Consider the following 23,919-nt stretch of genomic DNA (forward strand, 5'->3'; position numbering starts at 1 on the left):
GAAGTGGTTGTGCCGATGAGAGGTTGAGGCTGGGGTTGTTGATGAGACCGTGCAGACAATAAAAATAAACTGGAGTGAGAGTGAATGGGCAGCTGGTGGTCAGTACTGGTTCAGCAGACTCGGGGGTGGGGGGGGGCCTGCTTCTGTGCTGTCATTCTCTTTGACTCCCTATGTTTTTGATGTTTTTAATCAATAGGATAAAAGCATAGCATGTTAACCTATGCTTTTATGGTTAACACACATTAACCTTTGCCTTGGTTCCTCAAGGTTGTAATGGCGCTAAGTTGCCACTACCTATTAAGTGCTCCCAATGGCGTGCGCCTCAGCTTTCGGCCTTCATGGATGGCTTAGCTACTAAGCTGGGCAGACCCATCTCCACTGACCGGAGAAGGGGCAGACGGGTTACTGGCACCTTAAAACCAGTTGCCTCAAGCAGATGGCGCTCGTCAGCTCCTCTGCGAGGAGGAAAACTCTGATCACAAACCTCCACTGCCTTGATGCTACACCCACTCATGGGTTAGGCTTCGGGAGTAAACCCTGAGGGAAAAATCGAGAGCTGGAGTCCCGAAGGCAGTCCTACCTTGAGTTCAACGCTGACTGGCAACTCCTGTGACACTTCTGGTGCCAAACTGTATCGGTCTTTCCTATTCCTTTGGGTTGGTTAGCTGTGTGGAGAGGGGGAGCTTGCTACATGGGCAACAGCTTGTTCTCCATATTGTACTGACCTGGCTTGCGTATCTAGACAGCTAGACGCAACATCCGTGGTTGACCCTGGCCAGCGGAGACCTCAGAGAAGTAATGCCTCACACCACGAATTGCTCACTCTCCATCCCAAAGCTTTTCCTTTTCATCTTGATATTGAAGCAAGGGCCTCACAACACTGAGCCATGGGTACTTTTGTAATGCAAGGTTCCTATATCCACATTCACAATGCACTGGAGGAATTCAGCAGATCAGTCAGCATCAGTTGAAAAGATTAGTCGACGTTTCGGGCCAAAACCCTTCGTCAGGACTGAAGGAAGAACTTTGGGGAGGGTTTGAAGAATGCTGGTAGTTGAAAAAAACAGTAATTTGAAAGACAAAGCACATCTTTCCCTCTCCACCCCTCTCCGCTTTCCACAGGGATCGATCCCTCTGCGACTCACTTATCCGCACGTCCATCCCCACGGATCTCTCACCCGGCACTTATCCCTGTAAGCGTAAGTGCTACACCTGTCCCTACACCTCCTATCTTGCCACCATTCAGGACCCCAAACAGTCCTTCCAGGTGAGGCAACACTTCACTTGTGAGTCTGTCGGGGTCATCTATTGTAACCGGTGATCCTGGTGCGGCCTCCTCTACATCAGTGAAACCCGACGCAGATTGGGGGACCGCTTCGTCGACCACCTCCACTCCGTCCGCCACAACAGACAGGATCTCCTGGTAGCCACCCACTTCAACTCTGCTTCACATTCTCATTCAGATATGTCCATACATGGCCTCCTCTATTGCCATGATGAGGTTAAACTCAGGTTGGAGGAGCAACACCTCATATACCATCTAGGTAGTCTCCAGCCCCTTGGTATGAACATAGAATTCTCCAACTTCCAGTAATTCCCTCCCCCTCCCTTCCCCTATCCCTATTTCACATCACCTCCCTCATAGTTCCGCCTCCTTCTACTACTGCATATTGTTCTCCTGCCAATCACCTCCCTGCTTCCCCTCCCCCACCACTTTGTCTTTCAAATTACTGTTTTGTTCAACTACCAGCATTCTTCAAACCCTCCCCAAAGTTCTTCCTTCAGTCCTGACGAAGGGTTTCGGCCCGAAACGTCGACTAATCTTTTCAACTGATGCTGACTAACCTGCTGAGTTCCTCCAGCGCATTGTGAGTCTTCCTTTGACAACTGCATCTGCAGATTATTTTGTGTTTCCTATATCCACACAACAGGGTCCCAACTAAAGCAACAGGTGAAACACACGCAAAACGCTGGAGGAACTCAGCAGGTCATGCAGTACATATGGGATGGGGGGGGCGCAAGGGAGTGGGTGGGACGATAACAGATGGCGAGAGGTAAGACCAGGTGAGGGAGAAGGGTGAGGATGAAATAAGAAACAGGGGGTGAGATGTGGAAGAGGTAGAGGGCTGAAGGAAAAGGACAGTGGACCACAGAAAGAAAGGAAGGAGGAGGGGAACCAGGTGGAGGTGAGGAGAACAAAAGGAGTTTAAAAAAAAACAGAATAGGGAATAGAAAAAGGGAGAAAGGGGGAGGAAATTACCAGAAGTTAGATAAATTGATGCTCATGCCATTAAGGTGGAGGCTACCCAGAGGGAATTTGAGGTGTTGCTCCTCCAGTCTGAGAGTGGCCTCATCATGATGGTCAAGGAGGCCATGAATACATGTCAGAAAAGGAACGGGGAGTTAAACTGCGGAGGTCAGAGTGAAGGTGCTCGACAAAGTGGTCCCCCCCCATCTGTTTTACCAATGTAGAGGAGGCTGCATGTGTTCTGTTTTCCCCCACGGGGCTTGTGAAAGGTAAATGGTACTGTTTGGGAATGCCAACAGACGCCAATGAAATGGTGGTCAATCGTTCTATTTCCCCTCCCCTCCTTGTGTCTGTTTGATGTGCCCGCACCCTTCCCCAGCCCCCTCACCTTGCCGTTTCCGCGCCCTCTCCTTCATGATGTGCTGGTGGAGTGCCCGCGCCATCGCGCTCGACATCTTGGGCCGTTCCAGTAAGGCTGGCATCGTCTCAGATTCAGAAGGGACCAGACACTAGAAGCTGTATTGGGAACCAACGAGAGGCAGCTTGAGGACCGTGCAGGGCTGGAGAGACAGTGGCAAAAAAACGCCTGACATGATCGGTGCGCCCCCCACCCCCCCCCCGGCCTCTGGGAGAGGGCAACCTGTAGAATCACTGTTACATCCTCCCTCCCCACCCCCCCCAAACATGATTACTGTATCAACCGACGTCCCCCACGCTGTGAGCTGTAGTGGCTGTCTACACGTTACAAACACGCAAATCAAACTCACCCCTACATGATCGAGCTCCCATATTACTACATTCAAAATACAGACACACACTCGCACTTCGAGGAATGCAGAACTAGTTTGCCCCCTCACCCCTTCTTATCAGTCTTATGTACTTTTGATGCCTTCCATTATGATGCTGTGGAGGAATGCAGGCACAAAATGCCGGAGGAACTCAGCGAGTCAGGCAGCATCTATGGAGAGGAATAAACAGTCCAGATCAAGGGCCTCAGCCCGAAATGTTGACTGTTCATCTCCCTCCATAGATGCTGCCTGACCTGCAGAGGTACTCCAGTATGTTGTGATTGTTCAACATTTCCAGCATCTGCAGAATCTCTTGTGTTGATGAATACTGTGGAAGCACCACATTGAGGCATTTTTCCATATTTTCCAACTTATGGCCAAATGAAGCTCTGGACATCTGCTAAAGACAGAACGGGTGGGGAGGGCGAGCGAGTGTTCAGCGCTGTCTACCAGCTACTCGCTCGCTGCTGCCGGAGGAAGGTGTCTACGTCTGACAGTCTCTCTCTCTCCCCACTTCTCACTCGTTGCTCCCAAGGGAAGGTTCTTGTGATCAAACGATCTTTCTCTCTCTGTCGATGCTGTCGAAGCCTGGTGCCAGAGCAAGGTTTAATCGAAGCATCCTGTGGGTTGAACTCTAATTCACATTAGGATGTGTTTCTAGTTTTTCTGGTCGCTCCTTTTTTTTGTTGCTATTTTAATACAATTTTGAATTGAGCAGCCTGCAGATAAGGAACATGGAGCTGCACTGAAATATTTTGTGTTCTATATTCCGTGATTTTTGTTCGTTTTGTTTTCATTGCTGTTTGTGCGATTTGTTTTTTTTTCGCACATGGGGGAGTTGATATTTTTTTCTCCTTTGAACGGGCTCCACAGTTTCTTCGTTTCATGGCTGTCTGTGGGGAAGACGAATCTGCCTACAAACTTTGAATCCTTGTTATTAACCACGGACTGTCGTTATTAACTGGGGACAGTTTGCTTATCTATTCCTACTTATTCTTTGTTGGGATGCCAACACACTACTGCTGAACTTGACTTGAGCAAAGCAGCTTGCAGGGCCACTTCAGAGGGCAGTTTGAACTCATCCATGTTGAAGTGGGTATGGATCTCCACTGTTGATCTATTCTGAGGGACATTAATGAGGTATACAGATTTTTATATCAACTTCTGGGTGTCGGGGTGGAGATGCGTCTCAACCAAAGGGGGTGTGAGGTGCTCCTTCCCTCGGCTAGCCTGCAGGTCACCCTTGGGCAAGGTGCAGCAGCTGCTTAGCCCCCTCCCCCCCTCCCCGCGATCAGGGTCATGTGAAGCCACAGGAGTAGCTTATCACAAGTCCTGGTTATGCAACCACAGACACCAAGCAGACAATCTCTGAAGGGTATTGATAATGGCTGGGGTCACCCATCTTGTAAAGACACTGTCTGGAAGAAGCCAATGGCAGACCACTTCTATAGAAAAATTTGCCAAGAACAATTATGGTCATGGAAAGACCATGATCACCTATGTCATAAGGCTCTGTGCATAACGGACAAGCAATAGAGCATGCAGCATCATCTCGTCTCAATTTCTATCCTTCTTCTTTAACGTATCTCAAGGGAGTACCCTTGCAAACATGCCTGGCCTCACCAAGACATCCCCTCACCCTAAATTCACTTCAGTATAGGAGACACAAGAGACTGCAATCGCTCAAATCTGGAGCAATGAACAATCTGCTGGAGGAACTCAGTGGGTCAAGCAGCATCTGTGAGAGAAAAGGAATTGTTGATGTTACGGTCGGAACCCTGCTTCCCTAAAATATCGACAGTTCATTTCCTCCCACAAGTGCCAAGTTCCTGCAGCATACTGTTTTGTGCTCCATTTCCTCACCTGGAACCCGTCACTCATCCAGAACTACTTTGTCATGGTGCCATCTGTCTCCCAGATTCATCTTTCCTCCCCACCCCACTGACCAAATCAACCCTTCTGTCAGAACCCCAGAGATCTCTTCACCTTAGATGCATCCACCCAACAGATCACTTAATTCATCTTTCTGATCCCCACCCCTAGATTCCTTCTGCCTACTGATACAATTCCAGTCAGATTTCTGCACCCCTTCCCCAAAGTCTCTCTCTCTCCCCACGGGTCCCTTTACAAATACATTGTCTTCTTATCCCACTGTGTTGATGTAATTCTCCAATTGTATTCTCTTTCATTCTCTCTGGACTCCTCTTCCTTCATATCCCTCAATCAGCCTTCTCTCACTTGACCCTTACTGCCTCTCTCCCCAAAATCCCTTTCTTCTACTCCCTCACAGCCCCTACAAATCTCTTTACATTCGTCAGCACTTACTCTTCGCCCCTTCAGCTTTCTCTCTCCAGGTAATCATCTCTTGGTCCAGAACTCACAACAGTTATTTTATGTCCTGAGATGCTTCTCTCCTGATTCCAAGCTCCTCTTTTATCAGTTTCCCCTCACCATATCCCATGCCCCAGTTTCCGATCTTGCATTCCTCTCCCCAATTACCCAGATCCCTGATTCTTTTAAAGATTTCAAAGACAATTCCCTAGATTTCACTCTTCCCTTACTCTCTGGAGCCAGTTCTCCCGCTCCCACAGAACTTTCTCCTCAGATCCCTGTTCCCATTCATGTTTGACCTCGCTCTTTACCGCTAGTCCTCCCTCTAGATTCCCTCAACTATTGCCCTATCAGGCCCTAGCATATCCCATTCCTCTTCCCCACTCGCTCCTTATTCCCTTCTCCTTACTCTCTGTCCATATTTCCTCAACTCCTGCCCCTGCCTCAGATCCCTTTACCCATTCCCCCTCACTCTTTCCTCCCTACAGATGCTCTCAACTCCCGCCCTATCAGGCCCCATATCTCAGACCCCTGTTCCTGACGCTTCCCTTCGGAACTCCCCCTCCCTCCTTCCCACAGCCCCTCGGTACCTCACCAGGCTCGGCTCCCAGGCCCCCGCTCCGCCGCTCACCCAGCTCGCTCCCCTTCCTACACCGACCCTCACTGGGCCGCCATGGCGGGGCGCCGTCACTTCCGCCACTCCTTGACCCGATGCCGTAAAGCAGAAAAGAGGGGTTTTCTCCCCCCGAAAAAAACAGTCGTAAAACAAACGTGAGGAGAAGATCATCCTGCTTCAGGATACGGCCGTAAAGCCGTTGGGATGGGGGCAACGTAAGGACGGTCGCTGTTGGGGGAGGATATTGCCGTAAGTGGAAACGTGCCCCTCAGTCGCGAAAGGTCGCGCTGGTGGGGCAACGAAACGGCGGTCGGTGTGGGGGTTACCGTAAGGTGGACGTGTGCCCCTCAGTCGCGAAAGGTCGTGCAGAGCCCCTCCCCCTTCCCCGCCCTCCCGCCCGCTGCGGTAAGGATGGCGGCTGAGTTCCACCTGCGTACCGGGAAGCTGGTGGCTCTGCTCAATGGCAACCGCACGGCCAAGCGCAACAAGCCCACCGAGGAGTTCAACCACGGCCTGGCCATGAGCCGGGAGCCGCTCGGCGACGGGCAGCTCTTTCAGGTGCGCATCGACCGAAAGGTGAGCTCGCCTTGTGTCTGTGTATGGGGAGGGGGATGCGGGAAAAGGGAGACCACCATCCCCCTTTCCTCCGGGGAAATATCGGTGATTCCGGCCTACACCCGGGAAGGAGCTTCTCTAGAGAGAAACATGCAGCAGAGTTGGTTTATAATGTATCTGGGGGGTGCTGGCAGCAATTTTATTGAATGGAATAACATTCTACACTCAATTCTTATTTATGCTCAAACCTCACAAGTGCAAGCATCTTTTTTTTTAATCCTTGCTGCTGTAATGTCTAATTGCATCCCTGTATTTTGTTCCTTCTTTACTGCTGGAGGGAGGGTGCGTCCCAGGTTTAGGGTGGGATCTACCCTCTTAGGTTTAATGTCTTCAAGTTGAAGGTATATTAAGGAGATAATTGCTGTCCTCCACCCACCCACCCGTGCAGGGTCTCCCTGCGAAGAACAGCGAGCAGCAGATACCAGAAATCGTGTCAGTTGGAAGAGTGTTGTCAAAGGCGGTTGATGAGATAAGCGGTCCCATTGTTAGCATCATACACACCCTGAGGGCAAATGATGTAAAGGAGCGAGGAATCAGAATCAGGTTTAATATTACCGGCATATATCGTGAAATTTATTAACTTTTTTCGGCAGCAGTGTAATGTAATAAATGATATAGGGGAAAAACCTGTTAATTACAGTCCTGTACATGTATAGCAAATGAATAAATAAGTAGTGCAAAAAAAAACACAAATAAAAAAAGTAGTGAGGTAGTGTTCGTGGGTTCAGTGTCCATTCAGAAATCAGATGACAGAGGGGAAAGAAGCTGTTCCTGAATTGTTGAGTGTGTGTCTTCAGGTTCCTGTACCTCCTCCCTGATAGTAGCAATGACAACAAGGCATGACCTGGGCGATGGGGGAGCTTAATGATGGATGCTGCCTTTTTGAAGTATCGCTCCTTGAAGATGCCCTGGATACTACAGAGACTAGTGCCCATGATGGAGCTGACTGAGTTTACAACTCACTGCAGCTGATTTCAATCCTGTGCAATGACACCCCCTCCCCCACCACCCAACTTCATACCAGATGGTGATGCAGTTAGAATGCTCTCCACGGTTCATCTGTAGAAATTTTTGAGTATTACCCTTTGCCTGTGATATTTTAACTTAATCTGTGACCTGTGATGATTTGGGAGTTGTCTTAATCAAGTTCTTCAGTTTTGGAATTTAAATTTTTGTCAAGATTGTATTGTTGTCACAGACAGTGAGAAGCTTGTCTTTCACACTGTTCACACAGTGCATCGAGGTGCTCAGTACAAGGTGAAACAAAGTGTAACAACGAGGCAAAGTGCAGTGCAGTTGGACAATAAGGTGCAAGATCCTAACAGGTGAGATGGTGAGGGCAAGAGACCATCTTATCCTGCCAGGGAACGGGGCGGCATGGTAGCGTTGACGTGCTGCGAACCCAGAGCGACGCACAAAATTCTGGAGGAACTCGGCAGGTCAGGCAGCATCTGTGGAAATGAAACTTGGGCTGAGATTCTTCTTCAGGACCGGTAAAGGTCTGGGCCAGAAACATTAACTGTTGACTCTGTTCCATAGATCCTGCCTGGCCTGCTGAGCTCCTCAGTTGGTCATTGTAAATTGTCCTGTGATTAGTCTAGGGTTAAAACGAGCCATTGCTGGCTGGTGTGGCTCAAAGGGCCGGAAGGCTCTCAATAAATAAAAATAAAGTAAATACCCCTGTTGACCGGGGCCCAGTGGAGTTGGGCATTCAGCTTGATGGTTAACCAATTAGATTGAGCCAGAGCAACGTAAATGCGATCACTCGGCAGAAATAGCACACGGTTGCGCAATGGCAGCGTCACCTGGACGGATGACGAAACGTTTGCAACCTAACCTCTAGGTTCGGCAAGCAACCAAATAAACTTGATAGTTTTATTTCAATGGGATTGAAGCTGTCCTTGAGCCTATTGGAATGTGATCTCAGACTTTTGGATCTTCTGCCTTGTGGGAGGAAGGAGAAGAGGGAATGTTTGAGGTGGGTGAGCTGGCTGCTTTACTGGGAATGTATAGGCCAGGGGTTCCAACCTCTTTATACGCCTGGAGCAATACCATTAAGCAAGGGGTCTGTGGGCCCCAAGTTGGGAACCTCTGGTATACACAGAGTCCATGGAGGGGAAGCTGGTGGTTTCTGTGAGTTGGGGGTTAATTGTGTCCCTAGTATTGAGATCAGGGATATCAGGGCAGATATTAAAAGAGGAGTGTCTCATGGCAAGATGGAGAGGTTTAAGGAGGGAATGCCAGAGGACAGAAGTACAATGCTTTCTGAAGCCAATGACAGTCGGTGTAATGGAGGTGGAATTAGACCGTAAGACATAGGAGCAGAATTAGGCCATTTGGCCCAGCAAGTCTGCTCTGCCATTTCATCATAGCTGATCCATTTCCCTCTTAGCTCCAATCTCCTGCCTTCCCCCATCCTTTCATGCCCTGACTAATCACGAGTCCATCCAACTCTGCCTTAAATATACATAAAGATATGGCCTCCACAGCTGCCTGTGGCAACAACTTCCACACATTCTCTGGCTAAAGAAATTCCTCCTCATCTCTATTCTAAAAGGACAGCCCTCTATTCTGAGGCTGTGTCCTCTGGTCCTAGACTCTCTCACCATTGGAAACATCTTCTCTATATCCATTCTGTCGAGGCCTTTCAACATTCGATAGGTTTCAATGAGGTCCCCCTCATTCTACTGAATTCCAGTGAGTACTGTACAGGCCCAGAGCCATTAAATGAATCAGAATCAGATTTATTATCACCGGCATCTGACGTGAAATTTGTTAACTCAGCAGCAGCTGTTCTGTGCAATACATAGTCTAGCACAGAAAATAATAATAAAATAAATCATAATAAACAAGTAAATCAATTATGCATATTGAATAGATTTTAAAATGTGCAAAAACAGAGCTACTGTATATTAAAAAATACTGTATATTTAAAACAAAAGTCAGGTAGTATCTAAAGATTCAATATCCATTTAGGAATCAGATGGCAGAGGGGAAGAAGTTGTTCCTGAATCGCTGAGTGTGTGTCTTCAGGCTTCTGTATCTCCTACCTGATCGTAACAGTGAGAAAAGGGCATGTCCTGGGTGCTGGAGGTCCTTCATAATGGATGCTGTCTTTCTGAGACACCGCTCCCTGAAGATGTCCTGGGTACTTTGTAGGCGGGTACCCAAGATGGAGCTGACTAGATTCATAACCTTCTGCAGCTTCTTTCCGTCCTGTGCAGTGGCCCCTCCATACCAGACAGTGATGCAGCTTGTCAGAATGCTGTCCGCGGTACAACTGTAGAAGTTTTTGAGTGTGCTCAGAATGCCCCTCGTGGCAAGCCTTTCAATCCCAGAAGCAATTTCTCGCACCTCTCTTGAACCCTCTCCAGTGTTAGCACATCCTTTCTAAGATAAGGGGCCCAAATTTGCTCAGAATTCTACAAGTGAGGCCTCACCAGTATTTAAAAAGCCTCAACGTTATAGGGAATGTAGGGATTTCAGATGGTTTATAGGGTTGAAGGAGGTTACAGATGGGATTTGTTCATAAGAATAGCAATTTGAAATCTGAGAATGTTTGCGCATTGCGAGTCAGTGGACACGATACTTAGTACTGCTATGGGTTAGGTTAGGTCTGGACAGTGGAGCTTTGGGTATCCTTACGGTGAGTGGAGCGAGGGTACTGGCTTGGTGTGTGCCAGGAAGGATTGAGACTGAGATAAAGGCTTGAGCAGGGTATGGGTGGCAGCTGAGAAAGGGTTAGAAATGGCCAGTGGAAGGAAATGATGGTTTATTTTTCAGAATAAACTCTTCTCGGGCTTCCAGTCGATTATAACCAACATTACAATGACAAACTCTGCCATCTTCAGGGATAATCCCTGACCATGTCTAGTCCAGTTGTCTGTCCCTCCTGATTGCTTAGTCCTCATCCAATCAGGTTTCTGCTCTCCCACCAGTTTTACAATCAAATTCCAGTTCTTACTTAGAGCGAGACCTTGATCTTTGTTAAAATTCTTTTTCTCTAGTTTTATTTTAATGGCTTCCTTTACCAGGCAGTCCCTAAAGCCATTGGCACGGTACAGTGGTTTTGTGCCATCAAAGCCAATCCTATGGCCTTCGCGAATGCAGTGTTCTGCTATTGGCAATCCCAAATGGATGCACCTCCTGTGCTCCTTGATGCAGGTTTCCCCTGTCTGGCCAATATACGCTTCTCCGCATTCACAGGGAATGCTGTAAATGGCAGCTGTCCTGAGTCCCAGGTCATCTTTGACCCGCATAAACTGGGATTTCAGCTTGCTTATGGATTTGTGGATGGTATTAATCCAGTATTACTTCAGGATCATGGTGATCTTTCCAGAAACCGTGGAAGTATTGGAAGCCAGGCGGTAGCGACAAGTTCCTCCTCGTTGTTAGGTTTCCTGGTTTTTCCGTCAGTCTGATTGATTTCCTTCACCTTGTAACCATTCTGTAGGAATGTTGGGCGTAATGTCTTATTTCCTCGGGGAGACAGGTTTGGTCGTAAAGAAGCTTAACTTGCAATCGGGGAGGCCATCAAGACTAAGAGGTGTTTCGTTATAGAACAGCACAGGAACAGGCTATTCAGCCTGCAATGTTGCACCGAATCAGCTAAAAAATACAAATCCAAAACACCAAACACTAATCTGTTCTACCTACACCATGCCCATATCCCTCTATCTTCCTCATATGTGCCTATCTAAATGTCACTTAAAAGCTTCCAATGCATTTGCCTCTATGTCCATAACAGGCAACACATTCCAGGCATCCACCACACTCTGAGTTAAAAAAAAAAACTTGCCCCTCATATTCCCTTTGAATCTACCCCCTCTCACCTCCAGTGCATGCCTTCTGGTATTAGACATTTCTACCCTAGGAAACCGATACCCCCTGTCCACTTTATCTATGCCTCTCATAACCTCTTAAACCTCCATCATATCTCCCCTCAGTCTCCAATACTCCAGAGAAAACAGCCCAAGTTTATCCAGCCTCTCACGATAGCACAAGTCTTCTAAACCTGGCCTCATCCAGATAAACCTCTTCTGCACCCTCTCCAAAGCCTCAACATCCTTCCTATAGTGGGGTGACCAGAGCTGTACATAATGCTTCAGATGTGGCTCAGCCAGGGGTTTATAAAGTTTCCTGATTTTTGAACTCAAAGCCTTGGCTAATAAAAGCAAGCATTCCATAAGCCTTCATCAACGCCTTATTGACCCTTGGAAGACAAGAAGCGTGATGGAGCCGGTGATACGAGAATGGAGATAGGACGCAATACAGTTCCTTTGGCACAACATGTTGTACCGACCTCGTAACCTACTCTAGGATCAATCTAACCCTTCCTTCCTTTGAAGTCTTCTATTTTTCTATCATCCACTTGCCCACCTTAAGAGTTTCTTTAATGTCCCTAAAGTATCTGCCTCTACAATCACCCCGTGTAAAGAGTTTATCTCTGACGTTCCCCCCTATACTTCAATTACCTTAAAATTAAACCCCCTTTTGTAAACCGTTTTCACTCTGGGAAAATGTCTCCAGCTGTCCACTATGTCTATGCCTCTTATCATCTTGTACACCTTTGTCATCTATAAATCTCAGTCTGAGCTGAAGAGATTTGTCTTCCTGATGATTAATGGGTTAATGGGTAGATGTCAGAGAGGAAATCTGATAACTGGGCAGGATGGGAAATGGTTTGTTGTGAATGATGCAGGAAGGGGAGTCAAGAAATTAGAATCAATTTTCATATCACAGGCATATGTCGTGAGATTTGTTAACTGAATATGATAAATATTGGGGGAAAAACTGAATTACAGTAAGTACATATGTATATTAAATAATTAAATTGGATAAGTATTACAAAATCCAAAATAAAAAGCAGTGAGGTTGTGTTCATGGGTTCGATGTCCATTTAGAAATTGGATTACAGAGGGGACCTGAATCATTGAGTGTGTGTCATCAGGCTCCTGTACCTCCTCCCTGGTGGTAACAATGAGAAGAGGGCATGTCCTGGGTGATGGGGTCCTTAATGATGGATGCCACTTTCCTGATGGTATCGCTCCTTGGAGATGTCTTGGATACTACAGAAGATAGTGCCATGTTGGAGCTGATTAATTTTACAACTTTCTGCAAATTCAATCTTATACAGTTTGTCTCCTCACCCCCATAGTTCCAAGGTTGTCAAGCCGAGGAGTGCTGCTCACGGCATGTGCCTCAAATAGCCTCTGACAACCAAGTCCAACTCCTGGCCTTCTCGTGTGGCTTGGCCTCTAAGCCCGGCGGAACTGTTTCTACTGACAGGAGAAGGGGCGAAGGCAGGTCCTGAGCCTTAAAACCAGTGCTTTGGGTAGATGGAGCTCGTCAGCCTGGGAAGGCAGTCCATCTAAGAGAGGGAAAACTCTGATTTCAAACCTCCGCTGCCTTGCAGCCATACCCACTCATGGGAAAGGCTTCGGGAGTAAACCCTGAGGACAAATCCGGAGCTGGAGTCCCTAAGGCAGTCTGATGTTGTTTTCAGCCTCGACATCACTGGTGCCAAGTTGTATCGGCCCTTGCCCTTCCCTTGGACAACATCCGTGGCGTGGAGAGGGGAGACTTGCTGCTTGGGCAATTGCCAGTCTTCCATACAACCTTGCTCAGGCCTGCGCCCTAGAGAGACTGAAGCAAGACTTTCCAGGGGCAGATCCATGGTCTTGCAAGTCTAACGGATACCATCCATCCATCCATCCACCCCCATACCAGACAATGATACAGCCAGTCAGAATGCTCTCCATGCTACATCTGTAGAAGTTTTTGAATGTGTTAGATTTCAAACCAAGTCTCCTCAAACTGTTCATGAAAAATAACCACTGTCTTGCTACCTTCATAGCTGCATCAATTTGTTGTGACCAGGTTAGGTTAGGCAAATGATGGTGGGGTAGAGATCATCATAAATGACATGTCTTTGAGTCTTCAGTTTTATGTTGTTTTGAGGTGGTACATAAGAAGGTTGAAGACAGGGCAGTAAATATTCTATGTATGAATTCTAATGAAGCTTTTTACAAGGTCTCATGTGGTAGGCTGGTCCAGCAGGTAAAGGCAGATGGGATCCAAAGTAATTTGGCTAATGGGATCCAAATTTGGCCTGGTGACTTGAGGTGTTGTAGGATGCTTTGGTGATTGGAAGACTGGAACTGGTTTTGTGCCACAGATATTGGCGGTGTGACCCTTGCTTGTGATAAATATTTATGATTCAGAGGGGGAGCTTCTTCACTTATAGGGTCATGAGAGTGTGGAATGTGTTGCCAGGGCAAGTTGTGCATGTGAGCTCAATTTCAATGTGTAAGAGAAGTTTGGATAGGTACATGGATGGTAGAGATATGGAGGACTATGGTTCCGGTGCAGGTCGATGGGAGTAGGCAGTTTAAATGGTTTTGCACAGACTAGATGGGCTGAAAGGCCTGTTTCCCTGCTGTATGACTCTGTCTTTATGTGAATGTACACATAGTGGCCACTCTGTTACGTACCTCCTGTACCTAATGAAGCGGCCACTGAGTGTACTTCTGTGGTCATGTGTTGCTTCAAACTTCGACATGTTACGTGTTCAGACACACCACTGCTATAACATGTTGTTATTTGATTTACTATCTCCTTCCTGTCAGCCTGAACCAATCTGGCCATTCTTCTTTGACCAATCTTATTGACCAGGTGTTTCCACCCCCAGAACTGCAGCTTAATTGATTTTATTTTTGTTTTTCACTCTATTCTCTGTAAACCCTAGAGCAGAGGTTCCTAGCCTGGGTGGGCCATGGACCCCTTGCTTGATGGTATTCATCTATGGCATAAAAAAGTTTGGGACCCCTTGCTGTAGAGACTTGTGAGTGAAAATTGCAGGAGATTGAGATACTCAAACCACCTTGTATGGCACCATCAATCATTCATAGTCAAAGTCACTCTGATGTTTGGTCTGAACAACAACCGCACCTCTTGACCGTGTCTGCATGCTCTTATGCATTGAGTTGCTGCTACGTGATTGGCTGATTTGATATTTGCATTCATGAGCAGGTGCACCTAATGAAGTGGCCACTGAGTTTGTAAGATTGTGGGTAACTTGGAAGTTGGTGTTGTGGACAGTGAAGGTTGTTTAAGGATACACCAAAACCGATTGTGGGCAGTTAGAGTTTAATCCCAAGGAGTGTAGGATGGAAATCGGATGGGGATAGAAATTGTGCAGTTATGCACTTTGGTAGAAGAAATAAAAGCATAGCCTAATATCTAAATGGCAAGAAAATTTAAAAATCCAAGATGCAAAGGTACTTGGGCATTCTTGTGCAGGATTTCCTAAAGGTTAGTTTTCAGGTTGAGTTGGTGGTGAGGAAGGCAAATGCAATTTTAGCATTCAAGAGGACTGGAATTTGAAAGCAAGGATGTAATGTTGAGACTTTATAAAGCACTGGTGAGGCCTCACTTGGAGTATCGTGAGTAGTTTTAGGCCCTTATCTAAGAAAGGATGTGCTGACATTGGAGAGGGTTCAAAGGAGGTTCACAAATGATTCTGAGATTGAATGGCTTATTGTATGAGAAGAGTGTGATGGCTCTGGGCTTCTACTCACTGGAATTCAGAAGAATGACGGGGGGGGGGGAATCTCATCGAAACCTATTGAATGTTGAAAGGCTTCGATAGAGTGGATGTTTCCTGTGGTGGGGAGTCCAAGGCCAGAGTTCACAGCCTCGGGCGTCTCTTTAAAATAAGAGATGAGGAGGAATTTCTTTAGCCAGAGAGTGGTGAATCTGGAATTCGTTGCCACCGGCAGCTTTGGAGGGCGAGTCATTGGGTATATTTAAGGCCGAGGTTAATAGATTGTTTATTAGTCAGGACATGAGGGATACGGGGAGAAGGTAGGAGACTGGGGTTGAGAGGGAAATGGATCAGCCATGATGAAATGGCAGAGCAGACTTGATGGGCCAAATGGCCTAATTGGGTTCTGATAGCTTATGATAAATGGAAGAGTGCTGAGGAGTGTTGACAAAAAGGACTCCTGGATCCATGTTCATAGTTCCCTGAAAGTGTCAACACAGGTGGAGGGGGTAGTGAAGAATGCACCTGGCATTCTTGCCTTTGTAGGTCAGGGCAAAGTCCTGAAGAAGGGTCTCGGCTCAGATTTGTTTGTTTATCTCTATAGATGCTGCCCAACCTGCCGAGTTTCTCCAGCATTTTGTCTGTGCTGCATGGAATTAAAGAATTGGGATGTTATAGAACACCAGTTAAGCCACACTTGGAAGTTCTGGTCCACACAATAGGAAGAATGTTGTTCTACCAGGGAGATTAGAGTGGCGGTTGACTGGGATGGTGCCTGGAGTGTGGCATCTTGCTCATGTGGAAAGATTGGATGGTCTGTTTCTTTCCCGGAGCAACAAAGGTGAGGGTTGGGTGATTGAGTACAGTATGTATAAAATTATGAGGCATTAAGCACTGTGCAAAAGCCTTTGGCATATGTATAGGGTGTGTAAGACCTTTACATAATACTGTGGTAATAGTATTATGTATTGCTGCAAAAAAAAACAGATTTCGTGACGTGAGTGATGATAAAGCTGATTCTGATATGAGTCTCTATTGTGACTCAGAGTTGGAGGGGGCAGGGAGAGGGGAATCATGGTTAGGAAAAGGGGACGGGAGAGGGGAGGGAGCGGGAAGCACCAGAGAGACATTCTGTAATGATCAATAAACCAGTTGTTTGGAATCTAGCCTGGTGTCTCAGGGCTGGGTGTGGGTGTCCCTGCGCCAATTGTTCCACACCCCTCCCGTGACACTCCACCCTCGCTATTCCCGACATCCTTTGCTCCTGACAGATTTACAAACTCGCTCTCTGGTCTACATTAACAAATACAGGATTGTGCAAAAGTCCCGAACACCCTCGCCAGATATGCACCACAGGCTTTTGCACAGCACTGCAGATGGAGCTTAATGGACAGAATCTTTTTCCTGTGCTCTGGGATCAAAAATAAGGGCTTTGATTTAAGTGACAGGAATGAAGTTTACAAGGATTTGAGGGGAAAATTAATTGTACAGAGACCATCTGATATCTGACATGTACTGCCAGAAGAGGTTGTGGAATCAGGTACAGTCACTACATTGAAGAGATATGTGGACTGACTCTTGAATAGGGAAGTTAGGGATGTTATGGTCCTAGTGATTACTGCGGATGAATCAAAAGGTCAGGTGGATGTGGTTGGTCAAAGGGCCTTTTCCTGTGCTAATGTTGCCAGGGTCAGCCTACAGGAGAGAAATGTGAAACTTCTGTGTGCCTCTGAGAGAGTCTTACCCTGAATTCTACAACTCTGGAGTTACTAGGGAAAAAAATGAGCACAAAATGTAGTCAGTCAATTAAACATCCATATAAAGTTTTTAAAACTCTGGCACTTCTGACAGAACTGTGCCTTTCAGAAAAGACCTGTATCCCAAATCAGACACACTTATGCCCTCTGATGTTATACAGTGACACACCCGTTCCCACCAGTACTGTACCCCGGTGTTGTACAGTGATAGACCTGTCCCTACCAGTACTGTACCCCTGTATTATACAGTGACAGATCTGTCCCCACCAGTACCCTGCTTGTGTTATACAGTGACAGACCCAACCCACCAGTACTGTTCCCCAGTGTTATACAGTGACAGACCTGTCCCCACTTGTACTGTACCCGAATGTTATACAGTGACACCCATGACAAAGATTTCACAATGACAACTGTATTTTCCTGACTCTGACACATTATTCAAGGCGGCCTGCAGTCTCAGTACTGTACATCAGTGAAACAGTGACAAACCCGTCTTGCCCAGTATACCTCAATGCTTTCAATGACAGATCTGTGCTCTCCAATGCTGTAGCTCAGCCTTCAATAGCTGTGTTCCCCTTGATCTTTTGATCACATGTTCAGTGATGGCATAGAAAAGTGTAACACACATGGACCTCTTAGAAAAAAACTAATATGTTTTATTTATTTAGTGATATAGTGCAGAATAGGCACTTCTGGCCCTTCGAGCCACGTTGTCCCAGCAGCCCCTGACAACCCCAATTTAACCCTAGCCTAATCATTGGACAATTTACAATGGTCAATTAACCTACTAACCAGTATGTCTTTGGAATGTGGGAGGAAACTGGAACACCCGGAGAAACCCATGCATTCCACAGGGAGGATGTACGGAGACTCCTTACAGATGATGCTGGAAATGAACTCTTGACACCTCAAGCTGTGAGAGCATTGCACTAACTGCTACGCTACAGCAGTGCCCTATTAAAGCAGAGACCGCTGACACATTGAACCTCAGTTAAACAATGATGTGAACTGCTGGCACTAGACAGCGATGATCCCCACGTCTGATTTGGCAAATAGTGGGGGAGCTGCGTAGCCTCGATTGCAGCGAGGACTGGGCCTCAAGCAGCAGTGTCGCCTGTTTGCTGCCATCCAGGGGGAGATATCAGAGTTGGCTTTCCACTGGTGTGGCATTGCATCCATGCTGGAGTCGGTGCTGCTCCTGGTGTTCGCTCGGCAGAAACAAGCTGTATTGTATTCAACTGCATACTGCTGCAACATTCATGGACTCAGGGATGGACTATATTTTTTGTGACTTGTGCTGTGTATGACTGTTGATACTATGTTTTGTACCTTAGCCCTGCAGTAACACTGTTTTGTTTGCCTGTGTTTGTGAGTATCCATGTGTGGCTGAATGGCAATTAAACTTGAACTTCACAATGCATGATCTTTATGATGTGAATATGGCAGATGGAAGAATGACAATAGTTTTCACTGTGGACGCACGAGAGACCGCAGATGCTGGAACCCAGAGCAACAAATAATCTGCTGGAGGAATTCAACGGGTCAAGCAGCATCTGTGTGTGTGTGGAGAAATTATCAAAATTTTGGGTTCAGCATTTCAACCTAAAATGTCAACCCGCTGAGTTCTCCCATCATTATTTCCTCTGTCACATTCGCGGCTATATCATAAGGATTGTGCAATATGAACCAACTAGACTTTAGTGCCAGTAGTTTTCAGCATCATTGTTTAACAGATTGTTTGACACTACAGCTTTCACACATTCTCTTTATTTAGCAGCCTTTTATCTGGGCGAGAAGATTGTGCATCTGCTCAGCTGAGTTGTGGAAGTGTAGTGGCAGTTGTGCAATTATTGACCAGTTGGCTAAGCACTTTTGGTTGGCAGTTGTTCGAGTTTATCAAAGTTCAAAGTAAATATTTTTTAAATCAAAGTGCATATGTGTCACCATTTACAACCCTGAGATTCATTTTCTTGTGGGCATACTCAACAAATCTTATAGAATAGTAGCTATAACAAGATCAATGCAGATTAACTAGATTGCAGAAGACAAACTAACTGCCAATGCAAATATAAGTAAATAGCAATAACAGGAGATAATGAGATAAAGAGTCTTTGAAAGTGAGATCATTGGTGTGATGAACATCTTACTGAATGGGCAAGTGAGTGTAGTTATCTCCTTTTGTTCAAGAGCCTGATGGTTGAGGGGTAATGACTGTTCCTGAACCTGGTGGTGCAAGTCCTGAGGCTCCTGTACCTTCTACCTGATGACAGCAAGGAGAAGGGCGCATGGTCTGGGTAGTGAGAATCTCTGATGTTGGATGCTGCTTTCCTGTGACTACATTTCATGTAGATGCGCTCAATGGTTGGAAAGGCTTTACTTCTGATGTTAGATTTTCCATGCAAAGGCATTGGTGTTTCCATACCAGGCTGTGATGCAGCCAGTCAATACAGTCTCCAGTACATATCTATAAAGTTTTAGATGTCATGCCAAATCTCCAGACTCCCTAAGGAAGTAGAGGCGCTGAGTAAGAATAATGTCAGAATGCCTTGGATGTTTTTAGTTGAGCAGGGTACTTATACACAGGTTTTCAAAACAGAGGCTGATATTTTTGAAGCTTGACTATGGATTGCCTATGAACATTCTTTGGAATAATTTTCAGAATGCTTTTGATGAAATTCCCTGAAGAATCTTGAAGTTCATATTACAAGTAAATTGTCAACATCTACCATTTTTTAAATTTGACACCAGAGGCCATTTGGTCTGTTGGTGTTCATACTGGCCCTCTCATTCCCACTAATTTTCTCTGTAACCTGTTCTTCACATATTCCCATGCTGCTACCCAGCTACTCCCAGGGGCAATTTTCAGTAACAATTTTATTCCCCCCCCCCACCCCATGTCTTCAGAATGTGGGAGGAAAGTGGAACAGCTGGGACAAAACCCCACAGTTACAGGAGACTGTGCTCCATGCAGTTAGCATTAATCATATTGATCGATTGTGTTGATAACACTGAACAACAAATTTTTTCGAAGTGCTGCTTCAGAATTTTTTTGTTTATGATAAATTGACTGAAGCTGAACACAAATATTGTATGTTGTATGTGTGCTCTGTATACTACAGTGCTTTAGACCCCGGTCCGGAGAAACATTGTCTCATTTGGCAGTGTCACTCAAAGCTGCTGTGCAGGTTGACTCTGTGGTTAAGAAAGCATATAGTGCGTTGGCCTTCATCAGTTGTGGGATTGAGTTTAGGAGCCGAGAGGTAATGTTGTAGCTATATAGGACCCTGGTCAGACCCCACTTGGAGTACTGTGCTCAATTCTGGTCACCTCACTATAGGAAGGATATGGAAACCATAGAAAGGGTACAGAGGAGATTTACAAGGATGTTGCCTGGATTGGGGAGCATGCCTTATGAGAACAGGTTGAGTGAACTCGGCCTTTTCTCCTTGGAGCGATGGAGGATGAGAGGTGACTTGACAGAGGTGTACAAGATGATGAGAGGCATTGATCATGTGGATAGTCAGAGGCTTTTTCCCAGGGCTGAAATGGTTAGCACGAGAGGGCACAGTTTTAAGGTGCTGGGGAGTAGGTACAGAGGAGATGTTAGGGGCAAGTTTTTTACACAGAGAATGGTGAGTGCGTAGAATGGGCTGCCGGCAACGGTAGTGGAGGCAAATACAATAGGGTCTTTTAAGAGACTCCCGGACAGGTACATGGAACTCAGAAAAATAGGGGGCTATAGCTAATTTCTAAGGTAAGGATATGTTCGGCACAGCTTTGTGGGCCAAAGGGCCTGTATTGTGCTGTAGGTTTTCTATGTTTCTATACGTGTATATTGTTAAATGACGATAAACTTGACGATCCCCCTTCACAGTGTTGCTGTCAGGGTCTTGGACTCTGAACTCCACCTCTTCCATATTGTCATGTTAGCATTTCTTTTTGCGCTGCTACAGATTCCTTATAGCTTCTGCACCATTGTCATTGTATTTCCCAGATGTGCTGTTTACTCTGTAAGCCTGGTGAGCAGGAAATTTCATTGCACCCTGGTGTATACAACAATGAATGGATCTGATCTAATCTGACTTGTTCATGAGGAAAAGATAAAGTGTAGATTGGGCAAGAATCTCCATTGATTTCACTGGACATCAATTATTTTCTAAAGTGTTGCTGCCTCTGAAATTTATTTGTTTATTATAGACCATTTGAAGTTCAACACAAACATAATTTCAGACTACTTTTATCATGTAGGATTTTGGTGAAAGAAGAAATTAAGTTTTATTGAGTATAATGGGTTTAATTGCATAATAGTGCTGACTGCTTTGCATTACTTAACTAAGCTAAAAAATGCTTTGATGCTTTTCGTTTGTTCTTGGTGTCTGAGGCTTCTCCAAGTGTTCAACACTAATCAGCCAGCATTGATGGATTCCAGTTACCCTGATACTGTTTCTACATGACGGCAGTGTCCTGGTGAAATTTTCCATCATGTTCATCACTGACAGTGCCGAGATTTGAAGGGAAGATGTCCAAATGGGAATGCAAAAGTGGGGAACCCAGGCTTTGTAATGGTCACCAATTTTACACCCAAAGTAGAGCTCATAGGCTTTCTTAATAAGAAGAGTCATGCTCTATCTTTGAGATTTAAGCACATATTTGCCACAAATATGAAAAGGTATCGCTGCTGTTGCAACATTGGTGAGACATTTTGCTATCCCAATTCTCTTGAAAATAGTTCCTTTATTATAATGAGTACACACAATATGCAATGCGCATCAACATGATTGCAAACCTATATAAACGTAAACACAATGCATGGACACACGGTGTGTGCATGATGCTTTTATAACCTTTCTAAAACCTGTCCTGCCATGCAGCATCTGCCCTGCCTAAGCATGCCCAGACGTGCCTGGACGAGATAGAAAACTTTTCAGCTTGCATTGTGAGCAACATTTTAATTGATTTGAGTTATGAATTGAAATAACAAATACAGGCGATTTCAAAAAAAATGGTGTGTAATAGGAACATTTCATGGTGGTTTTCAAAATCCATAAGATACACCCAAAAGTATTCAGGAAGCAAAATCTTTATTGTCCAGTGTAATGGATTAGAATAGTTGCAAAGCTAGTCAATGATAGAAAACTAAGTAAATAGTGTATTTACAAAAGTATACTACAGGAAGAGACCAGATGACAAAGGAATTCTGTCCCTGAGAATGGTCAGTAGCCATATTTTCCCAGGTTGGAACTGAACAACAATGAGGGAGAGGAGCAGTGGATCAATTGTGCCTCGGCCCATGAAGGCAAGCATCCAACCGCCTTCTCAACTACCCTATGATAGAAACTGTCCTTGAGCTTGGTGGTACAGGTTTTCAAGCTGTTCTACCTGCTTCCCAATGTGAGGCGGTGGTGGGGGGAGGGGGGAGGAGGCAGAAGGCGCAATGACAAGGGTGGGAGGGGTCCTTGATTATGTTGAGGCAGCAGCAAGTGTAGACAGTCCATGGAGGGGAAACCTGGTTTCCGTGATGTGCTGAACTGTGTTCCCCACTCACTGCAGTTTCCTACAGCCTCGGGCAGAGCACTTACCATAGCAAGTCATGGTGCATAGATGAGAATTAGTGGCTGCTGAAGTTGTTGAGGGGGTGAGTGGGGATGGTGGGAAATTAGGGAGGGTGACGGGGTGGAGGAGGTGGACTCCTCTGCTCTATAATCTGTTCTACTTGCTGTAGTGAGTCCTTTGTTTCTGTGTCCTCTCTCCCCACCCCCACCCCCAGGTGAATTCCTGGAGCGGCTCGATTGAGATTGGGGTGACCGCGTTAGATCCCAGCACGCTGGACTTCCCCAGCAGCGCCACTGGACTGAAGGGCGGCTCGTGGATTATCTCGGGCTGTTCGGTGCTGCGGGACGGCCGCTCGGTGCTGGAGGAGTACGGGCAGGACTTGGACCAACTGAGCGAGGGCGACAAGGTGGGCATCCAGCGGACGGCTGGCGGCGAGCTCCACCTGTGGGTGAACGGCCGGGACTGTGGGGTCGCCGCCCTGGGTTTGCCCTCAAAGGTGTGGGCAGTCGTCGACCTGTACGGCAAGTGCACTCAGGTGACAGTGCTGGGCTGTGACACCATCGTACGGAGAGAGGAGCCCCTCAGGTCTGCCACGACTGATGAAGGTAAAGTTGGGATCATTCCTTCTCCCTCTTCCCCAACCAGTGCTGAACCACTTCATTTAGAAAAGCAGGTGATTTTGTATCTGGAACAGTGCCTACGGTATATTGTCAAGGCATAAGAGATCATTGTGAAAGTAAAACTCCGCTGTTAAAAATACAGGGAGGAATTGAATTTATTGTTGCTGATGTTGTAATGGGCTAGGTTGATCAGACCCAAACTAGTTTGAGTGTCCAGGAAATGTAATAAGTGCAGAAACCCATCAAAATAACTTAAGCCTAATTTATTATCACAAAACCAAAAGCACAAATAAACTACACTAAATACTACGTGGTAAATTACAAAGATTTTAGGGCTCATGATTCTTAGTCTCCACTTGATTGTTGCTGTTTTTGGGGGAACTTCAAAATCCGACATGTGAAAACACCCTGGCTCTGGGTCTCGGTACCAATCGATCGCGATTCTGTGGTCTAGGTGAAATCCCAAGAATCGAGGGAAAGGTGCCTCAATAAATAGGAGTTCAATCCATAAGCATCGAGAGACGTGCAGAGCCAGATAAACTCTTTGGTCTCTTGCTCTCATGCCACTATCTCAGCATGGTTTCTTTCATTTAAACAGTCCATGTCCATCGTTAGACATCCTCATGCCACTTGTGCCCTGAGGCCAAGGAAGACTCCAGGTACTATTAATAAGCATTAGGCATTACCAGTCCTACAGTGTTTAACTCGTACAGACACCTTACGTACTCTGAGCCCACAAAGGGCCGTACACAATTTCATCCACTATTTAAAAAATTTTAGTTCACCTCAACGCATTTGTGGCGTTATTTTATGGCAGTCATATGATGCAACACATGAAAATTATTT

The 23,919-nt window shown here is 46.1% G+C and overlaps 2 protein-coding genes across 8 annotated transcripts in view; one reads left to right on the forward strand and one right to left on the reverse strand.

The window, feature by feature from the left end:
* gps2 (G protein pathway suppressor 2) overlaps positions 1 to 6,141 on the reverse strand; it is a 36,238-nt gene extending 30,097 nt beyond the window's left edge. For 3 of the 6 annotated variants that reach the window (XM_063048857.1, XM_063048851.1, XM_063048856.1), the window contains exons 1-2: positions 5,958 to 6,101; positions 2,637 to 2,764 (exon numbers count right to left, since the gene is read on the reverse strand). In XM_063048857.1, coding sequence (XP_062904927.1) covers positions 2,637 to 2,730 — 94 coding nt within the window. In that variant the 5' untranslated portion in view covers positions 2,731 to 2,764; positions 5,958 to 6,101. Of the gene's footprint in view, positions 1 to 2,636; positions 2,765 to 5,361; positions 5,506 to 5,957 lie in introns of those variants that run through there. The other 3 variants (XM_063048853.1, XM_063048855.1, XM_063048852.1) reach the window with 3 other exon arrangements.
* Positions 6,142 to 6,235: 94 nt separating this feature from the next.
* Positions 6,236 to 23,919, forward strand: part of neurl4 (neuralized E3 ubiquitin protein ligase 4) — a 134,583-nt gene continuing 116,899 nt past the window's right edge. For both annotated transcript variants that reach the window (XM_063048849.1, XM_063048850.1), the window contains exons 1-2: positions 6,236 to 6,559; positions 22,668 to 23,058. In XM_063048849.1, coding sequence (XP_062904919.1) covers positions 6,395 to 6,559; positions 22,668 to 23,058 — 556 coding nt within the window. In that variant the 5' untranslated portion in view covers positions 6,236 to 6,394. The remainder of the gene's footprint in view (positions 6,560 to 22,667; positions 23,059 to 23,919) is intronic.

Source organism: Mobula hypostoma, chromosome 5 (assembly GCF_963921235.1).
Source record: "Mobula hypostoma chromosome 5, sMobHyp1.1, whole genome shotgun sequence".
Lineage (NCBI taxonomy): Eukaryota > Metazoa > Chordata > Chondrichthyes > Myliobatiformes > Myliobatidae > Mobula > Mobula hypostoma.